At 38.6% G+C, this 25,950-nt stretch overlaps 6 protein-coding genes across 6 annotated transcripts; 3 read left to right on the forward strand and 3 right to left on the reverse strand.

The window, feature by feature from the left end:
- Positions 1–1,558: 1,558 nt before the first annotated feature.
- LOC126800625 (alpha-mannosidase At3g26720-like) lies at positions 1,559–8,343 on the reverse strand. The gene is made up of 25 exons (XM_050528015.1): positions 7,864–8,343; positions 7,600–7,774; positions 7,390–7,509; positions 7,218–7,301; positions 7,057–7,128; positions 6,780–6,893; positions 6,592–6,692; positions 6,402–6,495; positions 6,145–6,312; positions 5,957–6,046; positions 5,344–5,409; positions 5,155–5,211; positions 4,565–4,784; positions 4,314–4,459; positions 4,074–4,142; positions 3,906–3,965; positions 3,537–3,776; positions 3,272–3,337; positions 2,991–3,103; positions 2,818–2,902; positions 2,449–2,559; positions 2,271–2,366; positions 2,137–2,184; positions 1,957–2,025; positions 1,559–1,871 (listed from the first exon to the last, which is right to left on the reverse strand). Exons 1-25 carry the CDS (start codon positions 8,229–8,231, stop codon positions 1,647–1,649), a joined length of 3,057 nt encoding a protein of 1,018 aa, XP_050383972.1. The 5' UTR covers positions 8,232–8,343; the 3' UTR covers positions 1,559–1,646.
- A 139-nt stretch (positions 8,344–8,482) lies between these two features.
- On the forward strand, positions 8,483–9,911 carry LOC126800626 (uncharacterized). Its single transcript, XM_050528016.1, has 2 exons — positions 8,483–8,883; positions 9,014–9,911. Exons 1-2 carry the CDS (start codon positions 8,683–8,685, stop codon positions 9,824–9,826), a joined length of 1,014 nt encoding a protein of 337 aa, XP_050383973.1. The 5' UTR covers positions 8,483–8,682; the 3' UTR covers positions 9,827–9,911.
- A 399-nt stretch (positions 9,912–10,310) lies between these two features.
- Positions 10,311–15,106, reverse strand: LOC126797983 (histone-lysine N-methyltransferase, H3 lysine-9 specific SUVH4). The gene is made up of 15 exons (XM_050524783.1): positions 14,673–15,106; positions 14,528–14,596; positions 14,403–14,456; positions 14,080–14,134; positions 13,824–13,933; positions 13,411–13,587; positions 12,764–12,862; positions 12,513–12,611; positions 12,099–12,148; positions 11,931–12,019; positions 11,601–11,760; positions 11,381–11,486; positions 11,074–11,256; positions 10,728–10,964; positions 10,311–10,628 (listed from the first exon to the last, which is right to left on the reverse strand). The coding sequence occupies exons 1-15, from the start codon at positions 14,964–14,966 to the stop codon at positions 10,515–10,517; spliced, it is 1,896 nt and encodes a 631-aa protein (XP_050380740.1). The 5' UTR covers positions 14,967–15,106; the 3' UTR covers positions 10,311–10,514.
- A 4,072-nt stretch (positions 15,107–19,178) lies between these two features.
- On the forward strand, positions 19,179–20,485 carry LOC126799893 (protein COFACTOR ASSEMBLY OF COMPLEX C SUBUNIT B CCB1, chloroplastic). Its single transcript, XM_050527155.1, has 4 exons — positions 19,179–19,516; positions 19,597–19,715; positions 19,941–20,093; positions 20,170–20,485. Exons 1-4 carry the CDS (start codon positions 19,193–19,195, stop codon positions 20,360–20,362), a joined length of 789 nt encoding a protein of 262 aa, XP_050383112.1. The 5' UTR covers positions 19,179–19,192; the 3' UTR covers positions 20,363–20,485.
- A 211-nt stretch (positions 20,486–20,696) lies between these two features.
- Positions 20,697–22,205, reverse strand: LOC126797534 (cytochrome b-c1 complex subunit Rieske-4, mitochondrial-like). The gene is made up of 2 exons (XM_050524174.1): positions 21,962–22,205; positions 20,697–21,536 (listed from the first exon to the last, which is right to left on the reverse strand). Exons 1-2 carry the CDS (start codon positions 22,134–22,136, stop codon positions 20,893–20,895), a joined length of 819 nt encoding a protein of 272 aa, XP_050380131.1. The 5' UTR covers positions 22,137–22,205; the 3' UTR covers positions 20,697–20,892.
- A 45-nt stretch (positions 22,206–22,250) lies between these two features.
- LOC126797535 (N-alpha-acetyltransferase MAK3) lies at positions 22,251–23,129 on the forward strand. Its single transcript, XM_050524175.1, has 2 exons — positions 22,251–22,710; positions 22,794–23,129. Exons 1-2 carry the CDS (start codon positions 22,378–22,380, stop codon positions 22,953–22,955), a joined length of 495 nt encoding a protein of 164 aa, XP_050380132.1. The 5' UTR covers positions 22,251–22,377; the 3' UTR covers positions 22,956–23,129.
- The last annotated feature ends 2,821 nt before the right edge of the window (positions 23,130–25,950 follow it).

Below are 25,950 nucleotides of genomic sequence, written 5' to 3' on the forward strand. Positions count from 1 at the left end.
CGATCCCTGGATGTTCCCATTTCTTGTACCTTACTAATTTTCAACTCTTAGGCAAGTGATTCTTCTTCTTCTACAAAACCCACAATAATCCTCTAGTCTTGGCGCCATGCCTTTTCTTTTATTAGGATGAGGTCGAAAAAGAGCAAAAGTTTGTTGATTTCAAGCCGACCGTCCCGTACCGAATAGCGACAGGTCAGGGACGAATCAATAAAATTTCTTTATCCCGTACCAATTTAATATCGAAATTTTATAATCGGTTTGATATATGTATAATTCGTACCAAACATTAAATCTATGCATTTTTTATGTTGCTTTAGTTTTTAGGTCTACATTATATTTTTAAAGACTTAGAATATTAATTTACATTAACTAATAGTTATAAATGGATAGAAATACATGCAAAAGTGCACATTTTACTGAACCGAGCCCATCTCGAATTGATATGTACGGTTCGGTATCAAGTTTCAAATTTATGATTCTGAACTAAAACCAAAACCAAATACATTATTGGTATCAGTATCAGTATCGGCCAAATCCCGAACCGAACCATACCCGGTCTCAACCATACTTTCAAGTGTGACATTTTGTCAATATCAGTATTTTCCTTCTTATTATCATTCTTTTATTTAAAATCGCTATACAAAAATAGAAAATTATTTAGTAGTACTAGACAATATTTGAATCAATAAAAAACTCATTTTCCATATTTGTTATACAAATTAGGACATAAGCCCGAACCTAAAAATGAGTGGATTCAAACCTGATTAATTAATTAATGTTGAAATGTCAAAACTACCATTATTTTCGTGAAATTTACCAACATGTCATTCTCATATCTAACAAGTTTTTATCTACTCATTTTTTAGTTTTTTTTTTCTGGCAATTTGGAGGTGAGTCAAGATATAAAGTTGTTCACAACGTCATGGACATTCATTTAAGTACCATATTGCATATACTTTTTTAGAAACTTTAAAATTTGAATTTTAGTCGCGAAAAACCACAATAGCAGTTAGTCTCTCAATCGACAGTAGAAGCTAAATTCATAATCGACAGTAGCATGTACATTCCCAGCCAACAATAACACATTTTAAGTTGGTAGTGACATCTAGTTTCATACTCAACAATAGCATGTAGCTTCCAATTCGATAGTAGCATCTACTTTCATAGTCGACAGTAGTAGATATCCCCCCAATCAACAGCAACACATTTCTAGTCAGCAATAGCAGCTAGTTTCTCAGTCGACACATTTCTAATTGGCGATAGCAGCCAATTTCTTAGTCGACAGTAGCATGTAGCTTCTTAGTCAATAGTAGCAGGTTCACGTGTAGATGTAACATGCGGTAATGAGAATGAATTTTGAATTCTATTAAATGTGATATAAAAATGGACACAAAATAAAATATCATATAATATGTGGTAATTTGTTATTATGTGATCTTTATTTGTAAATTTTTGTCTTAATTTACCCTACCAAATTAAAAAGTGAGTTTTTTGTGAACTAAAACGTTGTCGGACACTTATTAGTAATTTGTTAATGCAAAACAAATTTATTACAACTTTTTCCAATTTCGGTCTCGATTAGTTTACAAGATACAATCTACAGCAACAAGTACGTGGTCGACGCCCAAATCTTGTTTCTTCAGGATTCAGGAACCATACATGTGAAGGTAATCCAAGTCAATAAGGAAAGTGCGTATTTCCATCGGTGCAAGTTCCACCACCAGTTTTGCAGGGTCAACAGCGCCTCCCCTCACCACCTTAGACTCTATGCCGGCTCCGCCAAATCCTTCCACTTTCCAATCTAATTTCCTCTTCTCCATTTCACCTCTTTCTTGATTGGCAGATAAACTCGTCTCTGTCACTTTGATGATCTATAACAAACAAGAGGAACAGAGTTAATTATGTCTTACACCAAAAACAACAACCTTCAGCATTCAGAATCCTTCATTTACTCACCTTTTTCCTTGGAAACAACTTTCTTAGTTCCACATTTGACAGTACAGAATGGTCCTTGTCCTCACCGCTCTTCAAACATATCATACAGCCACAAGATCATGATTTTGAAACATCTAGAGCATCCTATGGATAACAGGGCATGAACAAGTATAACTGAGAGAAGTAGGAGAGAGTAAATACCTCGTATAGGTGAGCCAACCGAAGGAGTACTTTCCCATTTTCAAGTTCCTGCAATATAGAAACATACCAATCTATAACATAGCATACGTATAGCTAAAATTTGGTCATGAACTTATGAGGCAGCCCCCACTAACCTGGAGGGTTATCACGGCAACATTGTCTGGTAAGGCATAGGAAGGGTCAATTCCCGAAAATGTGGGTACATGAGAATTCATCCAATCATTTCCTTCCTGCAAAAATATAGTATCACTACTTCTGCACTTATGCAGATAAATCATCTAATCAATTTCAATCATTGTCTCTGTGTCTCACCTCTTCAGCAAAGGCCAATATAAGTGGAGCACTTATCTCTTGACCAGCTGTGCGACGCCACTTAGAACCTTCCCCAAGAGGATCAATTCTGAGATAAAACTTCCCTTGGACCTGCAAAACGGTATTTAACCCATAATTTGATATATAAAACATCACAGTTGGCTGGGAGAATAAAATCGCTCAAAGGGGAATGGGGAATGGAGAGAGAGGTCTTTCTTTAATCCAAATTCAACTTAAAAGAATAACAATTCCTGGGCAGTAACATCATTCATCATGTATTGATCACCACGATCAATAGACTTGAGGGATATATTAGCTTAATGAAGTATGCTTAGCAGTTTTTTTTTTGTGACATGAAAGTATGCTTACAGTTAAACCTTCACACATGTCTGAAACACAAACTGTTTCATTTAGCGTCTCACCAACACCTCTAATATCGTCATGAATTAGCCTCCTATAAAATGACAGAATCATTTAAGAGCTAATGCCAACAAAAGGAATCCTAAGTTTAACTCAAACATGAAGCAATCAGGGACAAAAACCTGTGAAGCATCAGCTCTACTTGACCATCTACTAAGCTAGTTCCCCCCACTGCACGATCAACCAAGACTGAAAGTTCTGTACTGCTATCTTGCACATAGATTCCAAGATTAATCTGAAAGATGACCAAATAAGGGGAAATATTTAAGGTGAAAAAAAAAACTGAATGAGCTAGAGGAGCTTGACACATTTCAGAATAAGGCTGAGGATGGAAGAGATTGCTTGCAAGTGAACACTATAACCCAACCCAAAGCCAGAAATAAAATCTTGTTACTTGACATACTGGGTAATAATTTCCGGCTATTGGTTGGTTCACTTGTAGGTGCCAATCTGTCCTGAAATCTCGAACCTGTCAATCATTCAATAGTAACAAATTCAATTAACCTTGTTATCTTATCCACACTTCTCTGTTGCAATTCCATCCACTATATTTAGTCAGGCAGACGGATTAGGAAATTCATATATTTCATTGCCTCAACGGTAAGACTCAATAAAAAGTCACAAGACCACAACATTTCACACAATAACACATAATAACATCAGCATACCCGCTTAATGAAGTCTCGACCATTAGAATCCGTGTAGAATGTCTTATTGGTCTTCATGGCTGTTGTAAGTTGAGTTGTGATTTCTTTTCCAGTACCATCATCCACGGGTATAGGCCCAATAGTGAACTCTACTTCAGCATGCTCCTTTCCTTTGTATAACCTCGTAACCTGAGACACCCATTGATTGATCTGCTGATGCACTTCATCTAATATCGGGCCTCGCATCACAGTGAGAGAGACCTGATAAGATAGATAAGCTTTTGCTTATTCTCATATCTCAGAAATCCAAAACTTGCATGTGATTAATTAGTATGAAAACAACTTTCTTCACAGAAAAGAACAATCTGCTGGAGTCCAAAATCTGATTACCTTTTCTTCAGATTTGATAACAACTGTGTCATTCGGTCGAAATACATACGCCCCAGAGGCCTTTAGATAAACGATTGAAAATATCAACATCACAACATCATAATCAACCAAAAAAATGTTTGAATTTCAATCGACGGAAGTTTACAAAATTTATATTGTCTTGACTACCTGAGGATCTTTGTCAGTTCCATCATTTCCTGTATAATAACTATATGATTGTTCTGCAACAGCCGTAACCTTCAATTGAAAATAAGCGAGAAGTCAAAAAAAGAAAAAAATGAAATATAAAATAAAAGGGAAAACAGGCATTAGATCAGTGTATCATAGTAACCACAGTAATAAATAAATGGAACCCACATAATTAAATAAAAAATATACAATGAAACTGGATACTGGAAGAATAGGTACCATGTTTCTGCTGTTCAAATAACGAGCAAGTTTTCCTTCATTTGCAGAATAAAGTAGCTTTAGATTCCCTTGTCCAACTTCTATGGTCTTATTTGTATTTCCTTTTGATGTGTATACTGTGGAGACAGTTGACCTTCGATCTATATCTGATTTGTAGAATAATATAATTTCAAAAATTGTTTAACCACTCACCTAGAAATATCAATTCATGTGTATAATACTTTAGGTTTCAATTAGCAATATCCCCTAACCTGTCTGTTTTGCACTCAAGACAGTGTAAGAGCTGAAACCAAGTGGTGGTACCGTTACTGAAAAAGCTAGCCAATACTTGGGTAGTTCCCTAGGGGTATTTCCCAAATGTGCTCTGACATAGTAACTTCTTAATTTCAACCTGGCATTTGAGAGTGGTAGAAGCTGAGCCTCAATTATTCTTCGGCTAGAATCTTGAACAGTGACCCTTTCATTGGAAACCTGCAATAAAGTTTGTCTCCCAGTTAAACATATATCAGTAAACACCAAATTACAGGTTTCCAAGTACTTCTATAAAGTATATTGTAAATAAATACATAAAAGAACAAGATTTTTTATATGGTACGACATGTAGTCTTCATGGTCTGTTGAACATAATGCTAAATGATGACTAACGTTTTTATATGAAACCGAAGAATGCAAATCATGACTGTCATAGAACGACAAGATTAGAAGAAAATTATGGATGATGTGACAATGAAAGATTCTGAATTTGTATCGATTAGGGACACGAAGAAAGAAAATAAATTTTCAAAAAAAAAAAATATCATCATGCTCAAAATGAAAATGAATAAGGTTACTTAGTACTCACAGGGATCCGTATTACTTCCTCTCTCTTCCAACCAAGAGGATTGTAGATTACAACAACCTACAAAATGGTGTGTGCACCTCTCTTATCATACATTACAATAAACAGTAAGAAAACTCCTTTTCTGAAATATCAAATTGATGTGTGTATGCTTCCCAAAATCTTCCAATAAAAAGTGAACAATATGCTTACCAAGCTTTTCCCATCAGATAAGACAGCTTCTGATGGTGGACAATAACTGACGTTTAGAAGAGGGCACTGACAAAAATTCCACAAAATAGAAATCAAGAGATGCTCAACTGAAACTCTTCAAACTAATTATCTTTACGGTAAAATTAATAACAGTCAATGAAAGAATGGCAAAAAATAAAACTTTGTCAGCTAATATTTGGCAATCTTTATTGTTTGAATAGTTATGACTTTGACCTCTTATTGGATGAGGAGGTGCCAAGTTTTCCCTCTCCCCCAATCAACTGGGCTAATCCAACTTAGGTATAGTTTGCTAACTCTTGCACAAAATACTTTCCATCATTATGTTATCTTCATTGATGTCTGACTAGTATCACATGAATCAGTTAAATGCTATGCTGAATACCATGATTCTCTCCCTTGTAAAACAAATACTAACCAGTGTGTTGGTAACAAAGTATAACTGCATTGTGTCTGGTGTTACTTAACTTTAAAAGGATTAACTTATTATCTGTTACCAACTTACCATGCATATATGGAACCTACCCAAGTACCCATCAACGAAGGAAAACAAAGACATAAAGAAAAAGAAAGTATGTGACTAATGATATATTACTTGTTCAAATTTTGTGGATGTGCACTTCTGCCCAGAACTTGGTTCTGACTCTGAAAGGTAAGCAAGAGAAGAGGAAACCAACTTTTCAGCCTGCAGAAAAATGAGAAAAGAGAGAGAAGACTTTCAGATAAAATTTAAATACCGACAACAATACAGACAGTACTATTGCATGGTAGAATGATTTGCACCTCCAAATAACCTACTGACAACCGCAATGCATAATCAGCAGCCACATGCTGTCTTTGTGTACCACTAACTGCATCATGATGTTGAACAATAGCCAAGGCATTAGCTAATGCATCAGTATTTGCTCCAGAACCACTCCTGCCTTTGAAGAATTCCAACTGCCTTGCTGCCTATCAACAAAACAAAGAAAGCAATGGGTGACAAAATATACTTATTGGAATATACAAATTCATATCACAGAAACTGAGCAACATCTTACCAGATAGTAACCACTCAAAAATCGGACATAACCTTTAAAAGCTGGACGACTTGTAAAATAACCAGTCCAATATGCATTTGGATGGTCGGCATATCTGAAATTGGTGCAATTCTTTTAGAAATCTAGATTTAGAAACTTAGGTAACATGCAAGGTGAAAAAACAATAAGAATATAATTTTTTCAAACTCACGGAAAGAAATCATCAGTTTTGAGAGGCCATTGTTCATCTGCCGCATATTTTGCGTCAGTGTAGATTGATGGAGTTGAATAAAATGCATTGACACGCCCATCCTATTTTTCCAAATGTAACCAATTAATTACACACCCAAAGTGTAATGTGTGGTAAAGCCATCGTCTACAAAATCCAACGGCAATTACCTGGTTGACATAATGAATGAATTTGTCCATTTGCCTGAACCATGAATTTGCATATTGGTAGCGAAAGTCTGTCCCCATGAGCCACATAATATGATTTGTTCTTGTCACTTTAGCCTAAGAGAAAAGATTGTTACAGAATGCAACTAACAATCAGCTATAGAAATCCAGAAAGAAATAAACATGCAATTTCATTCTAATATATAAACCAACGAGGAAAGGAGATGTAAACTAAAAGGAAAAATCAAAGTTGTAAGTAAGAATATAGTTTGGATGCTACCTGGGCTAAAGCAGCTGAAACAAAGTCATTGACTCGCTCTTGGACGTTGTAGTCAAACAGCAGAATGTCATCCTTGAACCAAATTTCCCATGTGAAAATGGTGTTCAAGAGTATCATAATGAAACCATTGCATAACTGTGAATTCGATTGGCCAGAGTTACCTGAATAGGGGGTGACACATCATTTATTTCATAAACGAAACCATCAGGAGGATCATAGTGCCTTGGGAATACGCCAGTGAAAATCTGCAAGGGGAATAAATTGGAAGACAGCTGAATATGAGATAAATAAAAAACACAGATGTGAAGAAGAATGAAATGCAAAGGCGCTGACCTGTGAAGACGAAGCAAGGGACTTAGAAGCCTGCCATATAACCTCAAGAGTCTTATCCCTGAGTCGAACTGCTCTATCTTGGTAATCAATTCGAGCAAAAAAGAGGGAATCGAAACCTAACTGCAGCGAATAGAAAGTGGCAATTGTAACAATACATGGACAATTGAACTGATGAAAGGAAGTGGTTAAGAGGGGAAAATGGGGAAGTACCTCAGCACCAAGCAAGTAAGCTTGAACAGCAGAATGGCCAAAAGGATCAATCTGCCAGCCAACACGAGGAGTCTGACCAAACTCTTTCAGTATAAACTGATGGCCCAGGGTCGTCTGATCAATCAAATCAATGTAGTGCGCGGTGGCCTCGTCGTGCATACACATGCCCCCATTGCTTGACATGCCAAATTTGAACTTGAAATAATCACTTAATTGTCAGAAAATGTAGATGGAAAATTCATGAAAATGGAAGGATCGGATTACATGAACTCGAGTTGACCAGAGGTGACCAGGTGCTTGACTTTGATCTTCATAGAAGGGCTCTGCTGGCGCCACCATCTCTGGAAGAAGGCGATCTCAACATAGATGAACTTGCGGTTCTTATCCTCGAATAAGGAGGAGATGACGGAGTCGATGACGTTCTGTACGCAAGCACCGCGAATCGAATTGTTGGCGCCGACGTAGTACTGGTCCACCGTCTTAAGCCACCCGACGTCGTCGTGAGAGTGAGGAACCAAATGGACGTTGAGCTTCCCCGGGACGATACCCGCCGTCGTATTGTAAGCTATGTACTCCGATTGTGCGCCCAGCAGCAACACCGCCAGCAACAGCAACAGAAACAGCAGCGCCATCACCGGAACTGAGAGAGCATTACAGAATCAGTGAACTAGAGGCCTCTTAATGTCAGTGTGATCATCGCTTCAGCGCAAAGCCTCGTTTCAGAGGCGTGTACTTTTTGCCATTATTGAAAAACGATGGTCTTTGATTAATCTAATTATTATTAAACAGATGACTACATTACCAGCAGCTTATCCAGATGGGCAAATACGAAGCTCCATTCCATGTGTCAACCCGGCCCGATATTAGCCCAATATCTTTTTTGGACCCCATAGCGGAAGCATTTGGAGTCAAAATCGAAAACCCTAAAAAAGAAAAGTATTCCGGCATGGAAGAAAGTTTCAGCGTTCGAGTAGGCAAAACCTTCGATATTCTGGGCGGAGCATCATCGGCGGCGAGGGTTCCTTGTTCGTCTTCTCTGGGCTCGCTGTGGTCCCTAACAGGTGAGGAAATCGAAAAGAGAGAATGGAACAGGGACAAGGGAAGCTCCGAACCCGGAAATCGAACAATGATTTTTACGGTAGCGAGCTGGAGAAGGACCTTCTGGACCTTGACGACGACGACGACGTGGAACCTGCTAAGCTGAAGCCTATGCCCCAAGGTTATAACGAGGAGCAGTGGGAAATTAAAATTTGCATTGGCTTGGACTCTACTCTCGACCACGAGGTAACTAACTCTGCTCTCTCTAACTCTTTTGCATTTTCTAGATGTAAACTGATCAAAGTTATGCTTACTTTATGGCCACTTTCTCGGGTTTTTGTGAGGAGTTGTAACCTTTATGTGTATCTGGGTGCAGGAAGAGCAAGATGAATTCGACCAACTGGCTATTGAGAACGGAAATGATGGAGATCGCTTTTATATGAAGGATGTCAATGACTATCCCATAGACATTGATTCTCAATACGAGGTTCCCAGTTCCTTGAAGGATTTCACCAGAGACCCACGCGCCAATCACCAAGCAGCTGAGCTTAGAATCAAACAGGATGCACAAGCAGCTGCTCTCAGCCATGTTTCTGGTACTATGGATGACGAACACATCACGTCTGAAGATGCTATCAACCTAAAATCAATTTTGAAAAGAAAGGACGATGACCAGCTAGGCGATTCTAAGTCACAAAAGAGAGTTCGGTTCGACCCTGACTGTAAAGATGATTGCGATCAAGAGCCTGATCATGTCTCTGCAGTTCCAGATTACGTACGCAATCCATCAAGATATACACATTATACATTTGATTCTTCAACTGCCATGGACGAGGAAGCTAATATCCAAGCCTATATGGATTTCCACAATCTTTTGCGCAAGTCACATACTATGGAAGCAGAAGCACCCTGGGATTTTTCAAAACCAGTCGTATTCACACCAAAAAAGAAATCAACTGATGCCACAATGCTAGAAAGTGACGTGGAGTTGGAGAGACCAGTAGGTGCCAGTAAAAAATCTTCGCCTTACAAAGTCATGCCAATTGCTATTGCAGCCGAGGATCACGGAGCCGGTGATGTGTGTGCAATGGACGAAGATGAACCGGAGACAGAAAGCAGAGGAAGAACAAGTTTCCAGAGGATTGGCCGCCAGTTTCGTACAAGAACCAGTTTAGAGTTGGATGAGTAATTTGTTACATTAATGATTGGCATGTGAAATTTCAAAGGGATATGATGATGCCTTCCTTAGTGTTGTATTGATGTATTTGCCTCTAGCTAACTTCTTGATTTCACAGGTTTCAATGATTGAATAGACGTTGTTTACCTTTTAGTTTTGGGTATATGTTAGTATGCGACCTTCTTTCGTTCCTTGAGTTTTACGTGCCTTGAAATAAACTATGTTACCCCAAAATTGCCACGCATTTCTGTATTAGGTTACAACTATTATATGATGGAATTAAGAACAAAGCTTAATGTGACCATATAGCACTGCAATTGGCCCTGAAAGCATTAAATATTGAAGATCTTAAGATCCCTAATCCCTTTGTAAATGTGGTAGGGATTCCGAGTCAATCACGACTGGTATTGCAGACTTCTGCGGCTCTACTAACCGACCCACACTTTGGGGGCATGAAAGCAAAAGCATGTAGCAAATTGATCAATCCATCCACCACAGATAGTAAGATTTACTTCTCTTTTCATTGAGATTGTTTGATTTCCTCCTCACATTGATTTACAGCAGAATTCAGTTACAAAAGCCTCCCTCGGAAGGATATCAAATTACATCGAGTTTGATGGAACTACAACTAGAAACGCAATAAACACATAGCATGTAGTTCCAAAAACAAAAGTCTAGTTTTGCGGAATTTGTTCATCTCCTAGAGCAAGCGTTTCTTGCAACCTACTGCACCACAATGGCAATACATCTTCTTTACCTTCCCATCAGGCCCCAAAACGCTATCAAGGGCATAACCATAGTCATATGTCAGTTCCTATCAGAGATGAGAAAAAGAAAGAGTCAATTACTTTGAACTTTAGCTCTGAAATCAAGATGCTAATATGTTGCTTGCACTAAAACTGAATTGAGATACCTGCAGAGGAGGTATGTTGTCTGCTGCAAACAGCATTACTCGAGCTAGTTTGATGTCATGGTGAGAACTCAGGACACACTGAACGAACAAATTAGGCTCACAGCTATGGTTTATGAATCTGGCAATGTTTCCATTAGAACCTGCATCAATGCAGTACTCTGGCACGTTATCAGATCTCTGATCATCGGGCCTCTCTAGGGAATCAACTGTCGGTATGCAAACAGCCTGTGAACGCCTCTGTCAAAAATAATGGTAATGTATTTTAAAGCAAGCAACTACAGACAGACTTCAAAATGGAAATGACAACACATGTATGCATAATATACTACAGTTGCAGCAACAATACCTCCCTCCCATCAAGCCCCTTCATTGTTTGCAAGCAATCAATGTCAAAGATGTAATAATTCTCCGAGGCGCTATCCACATCTTCTGTCCTGTGAAGAATGCCTACGTACTCACAAACTGGTGCCCCAGCAGGTATAAAATCCCAAGATCTAACTGCCCACCCCTTCATAGGAGTTCGAAAAACCTGCTAAGACCAAACAGTAACAACATTCATATTCTGTGCATATGCCACTCTAACACAAGTGTGAGAGTTCAGGCATTTGTGTGTGGCTCCATGTGACTGAAAAATAATTGAAATGAAACACAACCTCAAACCGGTACTTGAGACCCCTCTGAGAAGTACGGTTGACACAAGAAGGTCCACAACCACACTTTGGCCCACATTCAAACACTACATCCTTGGCTTCGATTAATCTGTTATAGTAAAACAGAAACAAGTACAGTATCAGAAAATGAAATACTATGAAGCACTAAATATCAGACGTCAATGTGGCATTTCTATGATAGCATGTTTGATGCAATTTTTACCTGCCACCATCACGGTGCACATATGGAAAGTCAGAGCCATTAAATTTAGCACATTCACAAGTATTGGAATCTACACAGCTTCCCTTGCAAGTACATCCAGTCACACCTGTGGGAAGCTTCACATCTTTTGCAACTTGAACAGACTTGCAATATGTGTAACCTGAAATTGAGGGAAATAAATAGATATGTGAAAAAGTTCCACAATTACAACTGAAGAGAGTAAAATAATTTTATAAGGAAGAGGACTAGTTGAATTTTGATATTCCAACTTGCTTTTAAATACCCCTAATCTAAATAAACAGCATTACTCCATAAACATGTTCAACTTGCCTGTAGGAGCAACGGGTGGATCATCGACCAAATTGGTAGCTGGAATGGGAATATCCTCTAGACCACCAGTTATGTCCTCGCACACCAACCTTGGACAATAAAACAAGATGGTGAGTAAAAGTTAAACTGCAAGTCATATTTTTTAAAAACAAATTATTCTCTAATTACCCGCGTATTTCTGAGATAGATTGTGGTACACGTCCATTAATAAATTGAACCTGTCAAAGGAGTTAAGTCTCATATCAGAGAGAGAAGAAAATCTCACCAAAACGAAATGCTCACTGGTTCACCATACCAGACTGAACAATATGAAAATGAGAAGCGACATCATGAATTTATAAATTAGAACACCCATATAGATAGCATATAATTTTGGATCAATAGCAAAACGAATTAAAAACTAACCAAGGAAATATAGACAAGTGGACATTTAAAAAAAAAAGACAAGTGGAATTAAAACATTTTGGTGAAATATATATACAAAAATTAAAATGACTACCATAGAATGACATATAGCATCATGGATCTAAAACAAGCTTTAGATGAAGAGCACACGTAAAGTACTATAAAAAGTTTAAGTACCTGAGTGGTGGTCAGCAGCGGCTGCCCCTCAAGCCGCTTAAGACGATACTTGAAAACAGTAAATCCAGAAATACCCTTCTCTGCCCAATACTTTACAACCTGTAAAACAAAACTTAAACTGTATCAGAAAAAGGAAAAAGAAATCTTTGATATCCTGCAAATTCAACAGAGAAAAAGAAACAATCAGTTTTGAAATATAAACTGTGTATGTGATAGACAAAAGAAATCGCAGAGAAATGCTAGCTATATACCTCGTAGAGACCATCATAAGTGTAAATTTTTCCACAGTAACTACTTTTACAGTCATGGCCACGAACTACTCTAACAGGTACATTTTGTTCCACAGAATTCTGCAATAAGGTGAAGAACATGTAAACTTCTTAGATAACCCTTCCAAACACACCTATACACATGTATAACGCATCTCATTATGACCCGCGGTCAAAATGTTCCAAATCCACAGTTCGCCAATAGGTTTATGATATTAAATCATTGATAGAAGAGATAAGAGAAACAATACTTAAGGTAAAACCAGCATAAAGTGATAAGGTTCAATAAAAAGATGATGATAATTTAAAACAATTTATTTAAGGTCCTCATACATACATTTAAAAGAAAAAACTTTTATTTTATTCTAACTCACGCACACTTTCATATGTCAAAGAGGTTTGAACTCATGACCTCAATGTTGTTAGTGAAGCTACTTAACCAACCAGACTACTGCTCACCAAAAAATAGAGGATATATCTTTAGAGAGTTATAACTATCAGTGTCTGATGTGGCAAACTTTGTTGTGGGCACAGCAAAATGAACTAAAACAAGTCAATGAATCAAAAACGACCAATGCACTGAGATGAGAGGACAAAAGCATAGAACACAAACTAGAAGAGTTACACACCTTGAGTGCCAGATTACCACGTTCTAGTTTTTGATCTCGGCATTGACGCTTATCACCTGTCAAATTATGTCCGCCTTGACCAGTATACACAACTTCCTCAGCGTTGTCCAAATCATCTTCATACATGCCTGATATAACAATAGCAACTGCAAGTGGCATTGTATAGCTGCTGTACTTCTGCAAGTTCAACACAGAAGGAAATCTGAAGTTGCGTTGTGTAATAATTGAAATTAATCAAGACCATCAAAGGGTCCAGAAAATAAGAAATAACACCTGTTTGTGATTACCAAACTAGATAAACATCAAACAATATAATAGATACATACTCTTTAAAACAAATGGATATTAATTAAGAATAAGATAACTGTTTGTGCTTGAGCATTCTGGTTGAAAGAGGAGGATATTTGAATTACCCCTTTACTATAGGACTGGCCCATATAATCAATCCCGCTCAGCCAGTGGCTGTGGAAACCAACAGCAACCATTTCAGCACGAGAATAGAACTGATGCCCAACATCAATACCTGTAATCCAAAGAAACTTCAGCACCCATAGATAAAAAGCTTCAGAAAAGAATACAAAGTGTGCATAAATTTGAAATTCTACAATCTCATAAACATTTCAAAATGGCACCAGACTATGGGAATGTAACAAAGTGAGAGCCACAGACCCGGAATGCTTCCAAATCTTTTAGAAGGAAATAAAATTTCTTTTCCATCTTGCATCTGCCAAAATCATTAGAGCAGAGTACATCAGACGATTGTAAACATGAATACTAAAAATCATATATAAACTAGATTTATCCCAGAGCAACTGCAAGTCTGCAACTAGTCCGTATTCCTTACCAACTGAGCAGTATGATTAGCTCTCCATACAATGAACAATGAGAAATACAGAAGATAGCAAAACATCAAACAAGAGGTCTATCGCAACCATTGACACTTGTTGCTGAAAATTGCCTATAGAGGAGACGGTGGTAAAATGGGTACTTGCCTTGGTTAATGCCTTCAAATCAGGTCGTTTTGCCACCTTTGTCTCCGGAGGCCCCTAGTGCGGAAAATGAGTGCATTAGAGAGAGAGAGAGAGAGAGAGAGAGAGAGAGAGAGAATGCGTCTTACCTTAGACTTTTTAGCACCTCTCTTTGCTTTCTTCAGAGCTTCAAATTTCAGGGCCCTCTTCTCTTCTTCCTGAAATGAAACACAGCTGATTATACATTTGAAAATGACCAAAATTGGGCTAAAGAAAATAAAAATAGGAACAAACCTGGACGAAATGGAGATAGTGCTTGTTGAACAATCTGAGGGTCTCTTTGACCTTAACACGGTCACTCTTGTCCTTGGGGAGGTCCTCAGACCCAGAGTCGGCGACATTTGGTTTCTTCCGGGGGCCTTGCTCGATTTCGTCGAGTAGTTCCACTCTCTGGCGGACGAGAAGTTCCTTTTGGGGTTTCTGCTTCACCTGGAGGCGAGAGCTGACTCTTCTTTTCTTCTCATCGGAATGTGGGTTTGCAGACGCGACGTCAACGGAAACCATCTCCTCCGGCGATTGGACAACCATTTGCCACCGCCAGAAGCGAGAGAGACTGGGATTTTAGGGTTTACAGTTTACGAGGAGCAAAAGAGAAGGAGCAGCAGAGAGGTTTTATAGTAAACAAAATGAATAGTGGGGAGGGAGGGAGAGAGAGAGAGAGAGAGAGGCAATTGTGCGTTCACACTAGGCCTCATGGAAGTGAAGGGGGCCCTTACTTTTGTGCTATTCCCGCCTCCTCGCCTCTTCATCTCCCTCCTTCCCTCTCCACTTTGAACCTCCCCTCCCTCAGATTTGCTTAAACCATATTTTTTAAGAAACTCTTATGCTTTCTTATTCGGTCTTCATTCAAATTTTCTAACTGCGGACTAAAGACGGAATATATCAAACGCATTAAATTCAAATAATTTTGTAAGAAACCTTTTCCTTTTTATCGGGGTGTAAATGTGTAATTAGTAAGATTAAAGAAATGCTTCACGGACAATATTGTTCTATTATATATACAATCTCTATCTAGAGTGAAGCTTCACTCTGAAATTTCAGAGTGAAGTTCCAATTTTGGCACACTTTTCGGTCAATTTTTTTCACCATAAGCGATTCAATATTTAGGTATGTTATTCAAGATCATCTTTACAAAGTTTCATCCAATTTGACAATGGTTTGAACTTTCAAAATTGATATTTACACGAACGGTTTACGTTGAACAGTTTTAATTCATTCATTGATTTAATCTAATTTTCATACTTTAACGATGTCCGAATTAGATGAAATTTTGTAGAGATGATCTTGAATAGCATACCTAAATATTGAATCACTTATGGTGAAAAAATTTGACCGAAAAATGTGTCAAAATTGGAACTTCACTCTGGATAGAGACTGATTATGTATATATATATATATATATGATTGATGAGAGCATCCTTTCCAATAAGTATCTTATGATCAATAGTGTCACTCCTTACTAATTTTCTCTCTTTCGTATTTCAACGGTCCTTTTTGAATCTAATACTCTTCATGTGTGACTATTGTTAGATGGGTCAAACATATCACATGATTGGTGTGTAATTTTTAAACGCAACGAAATTATCTTTTACTAGATACCAAACGCACCATATATCTGCTATATGAAGCGATGTGTTTCTTTTTTCAAAGATAAACACATAAACCTTGGCATTGACAAATTGACCAACAGGGAGAACCAATCAAGAGCATCTCTAGTCTAGTAAGATGGTCAAAAAAAATTGTCAAATTTGAAATTTGACAGTTCACAAGCATTCTCATTTTTGACAAAACTCCTCTCCAACCAAAACGTCAAATTTGACAAGGCATTCTCATTTTCTCTTTCTTTATCCTCATCCCCATATTGGCCATATCCTCTACTATTTCAACTCTAATTTATCCCTTCCTCTTCCCTCCTTCAATTCTCATTGATATGTGATAGAACGTTAATTAAAACGTCTATAATAAACCCTATAAAATGTCATCGTTAGTATAGAATAAGCAGAGATCGTTCTTTTCAGAGAATTAAATGGAACTCTAAACTTTTATTGTTAACAAATAATGGGGGATTTGAGATTGATTTAACTACTAAATAAAACCTAAATTACTATTTACATGATCGACTTCTCTTTAACAAACTTAAACCAAATTTATCATTACATCACATAATTACAAGTTCGAACCTATCATGCATTTTAATTCGACCAATTACATACTTTTTAGACACCAATACAATTAGAGTCTTAGGGGATCATCTAACAATGCAATATTTCAATTAACATTTAGATTGACTTAGGGCCTAATCTAATTTTGCATGCAATCGAATTCAATAACACTTAGAGTAGAAATCAAACAAGATTACAGTTAAGCACCAAATCTTTGTTTGAGACATGTTTCATGTATGGCGTCACCCACCATGGTTTCACATGCAAATTTCCATAATTTTTACCACTTTTAATCGACACAAACCAAACCTATTTAGGGCATGATTCGATTTGTGTCAATATGGTTGATGAATCTAACACTCAAACACAATCTTAGGGACTGCATCCAAGCACTAAATTCATATGCACATATCTGAAAATTATCTAAAAGTATGAGAAAGATGATTAGAACACAACAATAGAAATACACACTCATTAATTATATGAAACCATCAATTCGGCAAAGAACCAAAAATCCAATCAAACAATCTGAAAATTTTGATTCTTAATAAAAACAATAATCTCACACAAACATCATACTACAATCTTCATAGACAAAATATTGTAGAAAATCAAAAACGAACAAACCCATGAAGAAGAGTTGTGAGAATCACACGTTGTAGGAACCTTGGAGGTGTGTCTTCAATGGTGATTTCGGTGGAGATGGAATTGGTATATGGGGGAGAACGGCTTGCTATTTTGGTGAAGGATGTTTGAGGTAGTATTTTGGTAGAGTTATGGCTCTTGAATGCAAAGGAGAAGTGATGTTATTTGAGAGGTGAAGCCATGTATATATAGAGAAAAGAATGAGGGTAGTTGCATCTTTCCTCATATTATAATGTCATGCTTTAATCCATTAAAAATCATGCCATGTTTTATTCCATAAATCATATCATGTTTTATTCCCTAAATCATGTCATGTTTTATGCCTTTAATGATCATCTTCTATTTAATTGTTGCATGACTTGGCTACATCTATTTTTGTTTAATTATCTTTTCAATCTAATTTGAAAATAAGAAAATAAAATCATAAGTAAGAGATAATTAGTTTCAAAACTTAACAAGGATTCCTAGTCAAACTAGGACTCTAGACCAATTATGCGTTTTTAACTCATGTAAGCACAAAAATGCATCCATACCGCTCAAGACTCTTTTACGACTCAATGACTCAATAGTACAACAATAAAGGATAAACAAAGTACAAGTTGAGGTAAAATAATGTTAAGAACGTCGCACAAAGTGTTCATATCAATATGTTCTTCGTCTCTTGATTTTTTGCAATTATGATATAACCTTTTATCTCATTGAGATTGATTGTTTCTAGGAATCCTAGGATGAGATAGATGAATTTGGGTTTCTGATATGGTTGTTCTATATAATGGATCTGATTGTATTTTGTTTGGGTTTAAGCAAAAGGTGCATGGTAGATCATGCCGGAAATTTTATATAGTGGTTTTAGTCGTGTTTTAGGCACCACCACGTACTGAAGATGCCTAGTCACATGTTCTAGTGATTATGTGTTTTGTGCTTTCGCCGAGGTCGTAATTCTTCCTCCCCATTGTGGTCGTGTTCTTCCTGAATGGAGGTACTAGTGAATCAAGAACCGTAGAAGACTTGAAGTTAGAAAGATCCACTCTTCTTTCTACTTGAGTTCATCATAGACTTGATATGAGGTAATGATGGCGCTATAGAGTTTGTGTAGAGATAGAAATTAGATTTCAGATGCAGATGTTTTGAAATCTAGAACGAATGAAATAGATAAAACACGAGGAAAAAGAGAACAATGATAAATAAATAAAAGACAATTGGCTCTGATGGTGTCAAATTTGACAATGTTTAGGGAGTAGTCAAATCCCCGTATGATTTGACAATTTAGTTAGAGTGGTTTTATGAGTCAATTGTTATGTTTTTCTTCCAAGTAGATTTTGACACCACCGTTGAAGATGCTCTAAGAGCAACTCAAATGAATGAGTTAAAAAAATTTGTCAAATTTTGAATTTGACATCTGACTTGGAATTATCAAGTTTGACAACCACTGCTTTAACAAAAATATCTAATTCAAATATTATTGTAATATATTTTTCCTTAAAGAAGAGACGGAAGAAAGGAGAGAGTAGAGAAAGATAGAAGAGAGAGAAAAATATAAAGATTTAAATGACATTTCTCTTCTACGATGTGTAGAAAAAAGTTGTTGACACATTGGAGTTGACATAATGGTTGGACTTCACAAAACTAGTCAAAAATAGCTGTTGAGCCCTCTGCCCCCTCCCCATGGCTTTTAACTAGATGGTCGGAGGTGACCTAAGTTAGACCGTTAAAGTCAATATCAACGTGCTGCCACGTATAGTTTACTACTGCTGCCTTACTGGTATGAATTTGGCTGATTAATTTGGTCCATTACACAATACGTGCCTATATTCAGATAAAAAAAAACATAATACATGCCTATATGGAGTCAGGAGTGCCATGAACTAAGTTCTGCGCGCTCTAACCATATATGACGTACGTTATCCGATTCGTTAGGCCATCTCTGTTAGCACCATTCGCTTACCAATGGCAGCCAAAGTGTTATCATGGACTCCGACTACCCCATCACTCAATCGTTCCAAAGACTTATCTCAGCCGCAGCAATGGATGAGTCGGCGCTTACGCGCCAAGAAGAAGAGATGGGCACCACTGGTGGTTCGTGCCTCTCTTGCCGAGTCTCCTCTTGTGCTTCTGGAACAACTCCACCATCAGACACCATCAACCTCGCTGTTTCTGCTGGCTGCAGACACCGCCGGTTACTCCTTGGCCAGTTACTACACTTCGTTGGGTCTCTTCGTCATCTCTGTTCCAGGCCTTTGGTCCCTCATCAAACGTTCTGTTAAATCCAAGGTAACATACCTACCTAACAAAACTCACTTAGATCAATCATTTTTCTTCTTATTCTTATGCATTGTTCTACCCGATATCAGATTGTGCAGAAGACCTTCATTGGTGAAGAGAAGAAGCCACCAAATCAAGTCGCTGGTGAAATTCTCTCCTTCTTCACCCGCAACAATTTTGTGGTCACTGATAGAGGAGAGACGATCACGTAATCCATCCCACCTCATCCCTCTCTTATCTATTTACTTCGTGTTTTCTATGCTATCGAGTTAGACTTCGAACAATTAAGCACACAAAACACACAAGTCCTGTGAAGTGTGAACTATTTCCCCACTCGTCCATAATATTACATCCACCCGAATAATGGTTCACAACTGCTTGTCAATTAAATTTTCCCTTAATTTCTGTGCTGAGTCCTAATTCCGGAATGAAGGTTTGAAGGCATGATGGTTCCAAGTCGAGGCCAAGCAGCGCTGCTTACCTTCTGCACCTGCATCAGCCTCGCAAGTGTAGCGCTTGTTCTTACAATTACTGTTCCAGATTTCGGCAACAATTGGTTTTGGATCACCGCCTTAAGTCCATTGGCGTAAGTCAGGTTCATGCTTCAGTTCCAAATTAAATGCTAAATTGCAATGACTAACTGATTCACTAATGTAACACAGGGGAGCATATTACTGGAAACGAGCTTCAAGGAAGGAACAGATCAAGGTGAAAATGATAGTCTTAGATGAAGGTACACAGTCTGAGGTTGTCGTTCAAGGAGATGACCAGCAAGTAGAGCAAATGAGGAAGGAGCTTAAACTGAGTGAGAAAGGAATGGTGTATGTTAAGGGTCTGTTCGAGAGAGATGAATAAAACATCGATCTCTGTATCAATGTGTTGCTTAAAGAGGAGACTAGGAAATGAGGCTCATCTGAAAGATTTTGATATGCGCACTGGCCATCTATATAGCTATAGCACCAAATTGATTCAGTTGAATTTAACAGTCTTTCTCTCTCTAGCACTTTTCGAATGCATTTAGCTATAGCTTCTAGAATATTGCTGAAAATTAGCCTCAACCCACAACGACAAAAAATTGGGAAAACACAAACATGCAATTTTGTAACAAATATAACCTTCAGATGGATGATAGTTTCTTCCAGAAATGAATACCAAATAAACTTATCTACCTAGCAAAGTTTAAATACCATGCACAGCAAAAGCCGAGGTGAACTTATTGAGAATCCAAAGCTAACACACCCAGAGGGGATCAAGTATCCAAGTTACATAATATTTTTAAACAACCCGGAGGGAAGACGGCACAAAATTGTCTGTAACATATCTTCGACATTATCAGATTAAATAAGCATTGGGTCGCAATCGAGTCCCTGGAGAACCTGATGTTATCAACCAATCAATAATTTGTTCGCCTCCAAGAATGAATATGTGGGTACCTCCAAATTGTATGGTGCCGGTCCCTTGCGGATCCTGCCTGAAATGTCATAGTGGGATCCATGGCAAGGGCAAAACCATCCCCCAAAATCACCAGCATTTGGCAAGGGAATGCATCCCAGATGTGTGCAGACCCCAACAACAATAAGCCATTCTGGGTCTTTAACCCTTTCAGCATCTTGTTGTGGATCACGAAGAGAATTAACATCTACACTATTTGCCAGCTTGATATCATCATCAGTTCGGCGCCTGATAAACACTGGTTTTCCACGCCACTTAACAGTCACAGTTGAGCCTGGTTCAATGCTAGAAAGATCAACCTCGAGAGAGGCCATTGCTAGAACATCCTTGCTGGCTGACATGCTCAGTACAAACTTGAGGATCAGTAAACGAATCAGAGAAGCATAGACAAACCTACCGCCTGTGAGGACAAAGTAGGCAAATGCCCGCTTGCTGGGATCGCCAGGAGGGTAACGCTCGTGGTTGTAATCATCATAAACTATCTTCGAAGAAGGATTTTTGACAGCTGCTACAGTTGGAGGAACATCTGATACTAAGCTGTTTTCCCCTGACGGGGTCACTGAATTGGAAGCGAAACCTGAAGCAAATGGCTAATCACAAAAAGAGTATAGGAAGGCCTATATCAAGCCAATAAAAGGCCAGTTCTTATTATACACTTGGCCATTCCTGAATCCTCTGAATCGTGCAAAACATACCCTCAATTAATTCAATAACCATACTCTTCTTAACCAGAAACTCGAAATAAAACTAATGCCATTCTCTTCTAAACTCTAATCTAACCAAAAAAACATGGCAAGGGGCATAAAATTAGTCAACATCCGTTCCTTATTCAGCTTCGAATGATTAAAACACACATAATGGTAATAGAAACACACCAACAAGCTCAATTCAGATAAAACGATTAAGAGCTGTGAGAATATGAACAAAAAAAAAGCTCTAATTGAAATTTGGGGGAAACCCTAAGAAGCGGTGGAATAAGGGAAGAAGGTGGGAAAGCCTAACCTCTAGAAGGAAGATACAAGTCGGGCCTGAAGTAGGCGGATCTGAGGTCATCGGAGGAGGAGTCACGACCATCGATGAGATTCCGAGACAGGACGGAGGACGCGGAAGTGGCCTGGCTGGGCCGCCACGGCGAAGCAGTGAGAGAAGAGAGCCTCCTCGCCGCAACCCTCAACATGTTGTGATTCGGCTTTTTGTCGAAATGGAACCAAGGAGAGGAGAGAGACACAATTGAGTTGAGAGAGAGAGAGAGAGGGATAGAAGTGGCAAAACAGAAAAAATGCAAGGGACTCTGATTCGGACACGTCACCGTCCCCATCTGGGCCATAAGTTGGGCCCGTGATAAGTCATATCTCTCAAGCGTCTCTCTAGTCATCTCTGTAGTCTTCGAATTGAGCCGCCACAGATATCGGAGAAGAATGGAATCGGAAACAAGTGAGATAGAGTACGTGAGCTACGAGGGGGAGGATCATCTGCCGCTGATAATGGGGCTGGTGGACAAAGAGCTGAGCGAGCCGTACTCGATCTTCACGTACAGGTACTTCGTGTATCTGTGGCCTCAACTGTGTTTTCTGGCATTCCACAAAGGCAAGTGTGTTGGGACCGTCGTCTGTAAGATGGGGGAGCACCGCAGCACCTACAGAGGCTACATCGCCATGCTCGTCGTCGTCGATTCCTACAGAGGGAAAGGGATCGCTACCCAACTCGTTACTAGATCTATTCAAGTCATGATGGAATCCGGCTGTCAAGAGGTAGTTCTAATTTCTGCTTCTTCTTTCTTTCTGTTGTTAATCGGCGGCTGTAATTAAATTACTTTGTTTTGGATGGATTCAAGGTCACTCTTGAAGCAGAAGTGACTAATAAAGGAGCACTGGCACTGTACGGGCGTCTTGGGTTCATTAGGGCCAAAAGGCTCTTCCGTTACTACCTCAACGGGGTTGATGCTTTCCGTCTCAAGCTCCTGTTTCCCCGCCCAGATTTGCATTGTATCGATTGATTCATGCTCTCACATTTCCATCTTTTATTACTGATCAGCATATCGTCAATACTTGCACACTGTCTATCTTTTTCTGTTGAAGCCTGAGGGCCAATGAAAACAGATCATCATGAACATGTACACTCGTGAGTGCAGGATGTTGCCATTATAAACGTTGCTTTCATTCATAGCTAGCCTGTTGGCCTTATGGAAGGAATCACCCGCGCTTTATTTGATAAGAGTTTTGTATCACACTTATTGCCGCATGCTCCTTGTTAAAGTAAACATTCCGATGAGATGAGCTTGCACGACCGGAATGCGACTCTTTTTCCAAGTTCACCGACTTCTTTGGTACTTCCGGTACACATTTGCCTCATTCATTCGTCATGCGTTTCATGTTACATGGCGAAATAACAAAGAAAGTTGTAAAAACCTCATCTATAAGTAGACATGTTTTTGGATTGCAAAACTCTATACATGACCCTTCCACAGTGGGGTTAATTTTTTCATTAACGTAGTACGAGGAATAGCAAAACATCATTCTACAGTAGAAAATTAATCTGGACATACCAAGCCTTCAATTATGATCCGAAGTTCCAAACAAATCATGAGAACCTTCTAAGCCCTCATCTCCAAGCTCATATACAAGAATAGCTAGTATTGAACCCTTTTTAGCTCTTTACCATTGGCATTGACATTAAACATGACACGACCCGCCCTAGATTATATACTTTATTATCGAGACAGATCGTGCGGGGACCACTGTCAAATGAGATATAACAAAATTTCGGCATAGTCTCCTCTAAAAGTAGCAAACCCAACATGCACAAAAGACACTCCCAATATCTTCGATGCAACCTCAACACCTGGAGCATTCGTGCTCCTTACAATTTCAAAACCTCCACAAACACAATTCATAATTATAATTCAAAATGCTTGACTGAGTATGCAATGTTCGCTATCTAATCTCATTAGACCCCTAGAGCTCGAAACACGTCTTATACTGCAACCACCCAACCACTAAGACAACGGGGTCAACAACAATCTATAACGTTCTATAAACACTGAACCATGTAAATTTATATTTAACACAACGCTCCCTCGGGAAACAAACACAGGACCACACGACACTCAGCTAGTCGTCAGTCATCTCATTTCAAACTCTCTATCAGGAGTCTACTAGTACATCATCTCTCTTCTAGCGACTCGGTAACATCAGCACCACTTTCGGTTCATCCCCTCTCCTCGGTTCTACCGGTTCATCCTCTCTCTTCTTGGTCGCTCATAAACGGACTAGCCCAACTAGTCAATATCATATGTCACTACCCCCGAGTCTCACTCGCAAACGCATAACAATGTCATTGTACCCCAAATCTCACTCGTAACGTTGAAGCCAATCAATCCAACTAATTGGAATAACTGAAACCACAACCCGAACGAATACCCAACACTCGACGTTTATCCACATACCTTTACCTACAATAAATCTCACGATTCTAACACTAATTTTGATATAAGTAATTAACATCATACCCTCATCTAACAATATGGTCATGTAGCAACCATCATTAAATAACCCCAATTCTTAAAGCATCAATGAGAATCTAATCTAGAATATTTGTGGCTGCACCCAAACCTTGTTCGGGTTGCCTACGTACCTTTTAAAAGGGATCAAGTCACTCATAGTTCAACTATTCACCACAACACGCAAACCTCATAACCAATTCGATTCGTATATCACACACATCATCACATCCGACATACATAATCATCATCATAACTATCATCCATCAAACACACAACACCATAATTATTATCAATCAACACAATCACATAGCCGCAAACATCAAATGAACACAAAGCGTACGTCAATAACACATTATCCCTACTAGCGATAATCTAGATTAACGACTTCATATGATAACCAAATTCAACAGTTTAAGACATTGATAAGTTCATCTCAACATATATTACATGATGGAGTGACTTACTGCACCAAAGAATGGCAACACGTGCCGCCGCAGTGGTTGCGCGTGGGCCCCACGCGCCACCCCTATCCAAATCAATTCGACCCCAACATGAAAATTATAGATCACCAGAAAATAAACTTTTTTCACGACGGCGTCGAAGCCCATATCGGCTGGGAAGTGGCCGGAAAACGCATAGGAAGATAAGAACAATGCACCGATTGCAAGATCACGATCTAGCTCGATTCGTCGCCCAACTCCAATCAAATCATGCCCATAATGAAAGATTACGTCGATTATCATCAAACCCGAGCTCCGGAGTCGCCAGAAAATGCGGCGGTGATTGCGCTGTGTAAGGCGGTCGGCGCAGTGTGAGACTGGTATGGATCGATTGGAAACGACGAGACGGTTTGAATGGGACCGGTGGCGCGTCGATCGATGGCTGGACGACGGGGATCGGTGCCGGAGACAAAAACGAGGTTGGGTGAACAGTGCCCGCTCGAATTTGAATTTTTCCAATTTTCTGATTTTCTTCAATTTAACCCCCTATTTATACTAAATTTCAAAAATGCCGAAATGCTATTTTAATTCGTTACTTTTTCATACAAACTTCGATTTATGCGTATTGCGTGTCCACGAATTCGTATCGACGAGCCCTACAACTTTCGTGAAGAAAGTTTCCTCGAAAAAACTTACGCATCGAAAAATCAACTTTTAGAGTCATTACACTTTGTACGACTCTCGTTCAGAGAAAAAGATAAAACTATAATCGCGACGAATTGTGAAAGATTATGGTCGTATAAAAACCAGTATCAGACGGAACAAAAAACATAGGTAAACAAGACTAGAGATAGAGAAACCTAAATCTAAAATAGAAAACCTAACATGTATTTTAAATCATCGATCTAACAAAACACTCAATCAAATGACTAGATTTCAACCTATTACAAAGAAAAATTATATATTCCCACATAAGAAAGAAACTAATCAAATAAATTCAAAACAAGCCTAGTACAATAACAAAGAGGACATCAAAATCAGAAGAGAAA

The sequence above is a fragment of the Argentina anserina genome, chromosome 6 (assembly GCF_933775445.1).
Source record: "Argentina anserina chromosome 6, drPotAnse1.1, whole genome shotgun sequence".
In the NCBI taxonomy this organism is placed as follows: domain Eukaryota; kingdom Viridiplantae; phylum Streptophyta; class Magnoliopsida; order Rosales; family Rosaceae; genus Argentina; species Argentina anserina.